General features: G+C 57.4%; 1 protein-coding gene across 1 annotated transcript in view; it reads right to left on the reverse strand.

The window, feature by feature from the left end:
• Positions 1-1,420: 1,420 nt before the first annotated feature.
• Positions 1,421-2,361, reverse strand: part of LOC102824928 — a 9,759-nt gene continuing 8,818 nt past the window's right edge. The window contains exons 9-10 of the mRNA XM_006839598.1: positions 1,928-2,028; positions 1,421-1,560 (exon numbers count right to left, since the gene is read on the reverse strand). Of these exons, the coding sequence (XP_006839661.1) occupies positions 1,421-1,560; positions 1,928-2,028 (241 nt within the window). The remainder of the gene's footprint in view (positions 1,561-1,927; positions 2,029-2,361) is intronic.

Here is a 2,361-nt window from a genome sequence, read left to right on the forward strand (position 1 = left end):
AGCCCACTGAAGGGGAGCAGTTGGTGTGTACCTCCCCAGGCCCTTGCCCTCCGTGACTGTTCATGTCAGGTGCCGGAGATGCGGGTGCTCAGAGGCTGGCAGCCTTCCTTACCATCTAGGGCTATGTAGCTACTGCTTCTAGAATGTTCTAGTGGTACCAGCCCAGGCAGACCACAGCTACCACGCCCTTTCCGTACTCACAGAGGGTAGGGGGGAGCAGTTGACTTAGAGCCCACCCTGGGGTGGTTCTCTCCAAGTTTTTTCTTGAATTAGATCTCCCCAAGGTGATGCCAACTTGGCTATACTATGATTCTCTGGTTTAGCAGTGATGTAATGATGGGATCACCCCATAATGTGATCTGGTGTGAAAAGGCATTCAGCTGTAAGGATATTTAGGGTGGGATGCAGCACCACTGGTCTTAGTTGGAAGCTATGGGAGCCAAGCACGTCCTTGGGTCAGATCCCTGCTCTGGGAACCACTAGAGCCAGGGGGAAGATTTGATCGCAAGACAACGTAGGTCTCCGTGCCGAGACAGCCTCCCTTACAACTGGCACGCTCTGGCTTTGGACTCCGCGCCCCCTCAACTCAGCGATCGCCTTGGTTTATGGAAGCGCCCACTTGCGGAGTTCTCTGCTTCAGCACTTGAGACCGTTGACGTTGCGGCTCCAGGGTGGGAGGCCTGGATGGTGACGTCACAGCGCCATTTGTCTCCACTGCGCGTGCGCATAGCACCATCGTACAAACCCCTGCAAGCCTCTCAACTTTGTCTAATGTGTTCCAGTCATTTCTCTCCTTTTCTGCCTCCTGGGGGCAGCTCAGGGTGTGGGCGGGAGGAGGCAGAATTCAGGGTGGGACCTATTAACCACACGTGTCCTTAAGGGGCGAAGAGCCAGATTCACACTCTTCTTGAAAATGAAAAATTACGATAGACTTCCCAGACATCAGACACCACGAAAGAAAAAGAAAAAAAATTCAACTTTAATAGAAATGCTCGGGATCGTGAGTGGGTGCAGGTGGCGGGGTGCAGTGAGGAGAGGACAGCGGTGCCCCCCCTCCACCCCAAGCATAGAAGACACTGGCATCGCAGACCTGTCTCCGATGCCACTACTTGGGTGGGGCCAGGCCAGGCAGACCGTGAGGCTGTCTGGACCCGTGACCCGAGGGGAGGTGAGCATGTTGGGTCCCGGGCTACTCTATGGACTATTGCTTGGCAGAAGCCGGACCACATGGGCCACTCAAGGCCTGAAGCACTCACTCACCCCCAGTGCCCAAGAGTGTGGTGGGCTGTGGATAGACGTCACCCTGGGAGGCACAGGAGACAGCCTGGACCAGGTGGCCCCACAAAGGGCCCCTGAGGCAGTTTGGGCTGTGGTGGGCTCCCCGAGGTGTGGGTAGTGCTGACCCTGGCCAGTCCTCTGCTCAGTGCACGTCACTCTTATGCAGTATTAACAGTTTTCTCCTCGGCGCTGTGAGATGCTGCGCAGGTCCCAGGAAGGGGGTCTTCACAAAGAGGCTGTATGTGACCAGTCCCCCTGCTTGTGAATGGGGTGCCCTGAGAGCTGAGGATCAAGGGACAGACAGTAATCAGACCAGAGGGGCTCCGATGTGTGTCCAGACAGACTCCGTCCAGGTAATCCTGGCCCCTGGTCCCCGAAGCACTCAGGCCCCTTCCCCCCTTCCCTAGGTTTCTGGGGGCCTTGCCCCAGCTGTTCTGTCCTGTCCCTGCAGCCTCAGCGTCAGTGTGACTGATACTTCTCGGAGGGCCTGGACTGAACCCAGGCCCACAGTGGTCCCTGGCTGTTGCCCTGTTTTGGGAAGCACCGCACTCGCCTGGGTGGGCTCGCCTCAGAGGTGGGCACAAAAGGCACAGCCTCCACGGGCTCAGCCCCATCCTCAGCCCCATCCTCATCACTCGTCACACATCACCCATCCTTGTCACATCGGGCAGAGGTCGTACCCGTCCACCACGTTCACTGCCCAAGTGGTAGCTGTTGGCCAGAGTCCACTCCTTGGATAGACACCTTGTCCTGAGCGTGCGTGGAGGGACCAGGCCTCCTCACCTGGGTCTGTGTCCGGGCACTGTACGTATTACCACGGGAACGGCTGTACAGAGCGTCCTTAGAATCCAACAATCTCTCTCTAGGAGAGACGCTGGCAGTCGTCCCTGTCCTCCTCTGCCCTGCTGCCTAATGGCAGTCACTGGTCACTACCCTTCCCCACACTGAGACCCCAGCTCATGACCATGGAAAGGCCTTTGCTGGCCCTACAGGCCGGTCCTGCCCTGACCTCTCTTCACAGACCCCTTAGCTGCTTTCCTTGCTGGAAATCTGGCTCAATCTCACCCCATGTGAGTCATGTTC

This window comes from Chrysochloris asiatica, unplaced genomic scaffold, assembly GCF_000296735.1.
Source record: "Chrysochloris asiatica unplaced genomic scaffold, ChrAsi1.0 scaffold00025, whole genome shotgun sequence".
Classification (NCBI taxonomy): domain Eukaryota; kingdom Metazoa; phylum Chordata; class Mammalia; order Afrosoricida; family Chrysochloridae; genus Chrysochloris; species Chrysochloris asiatica.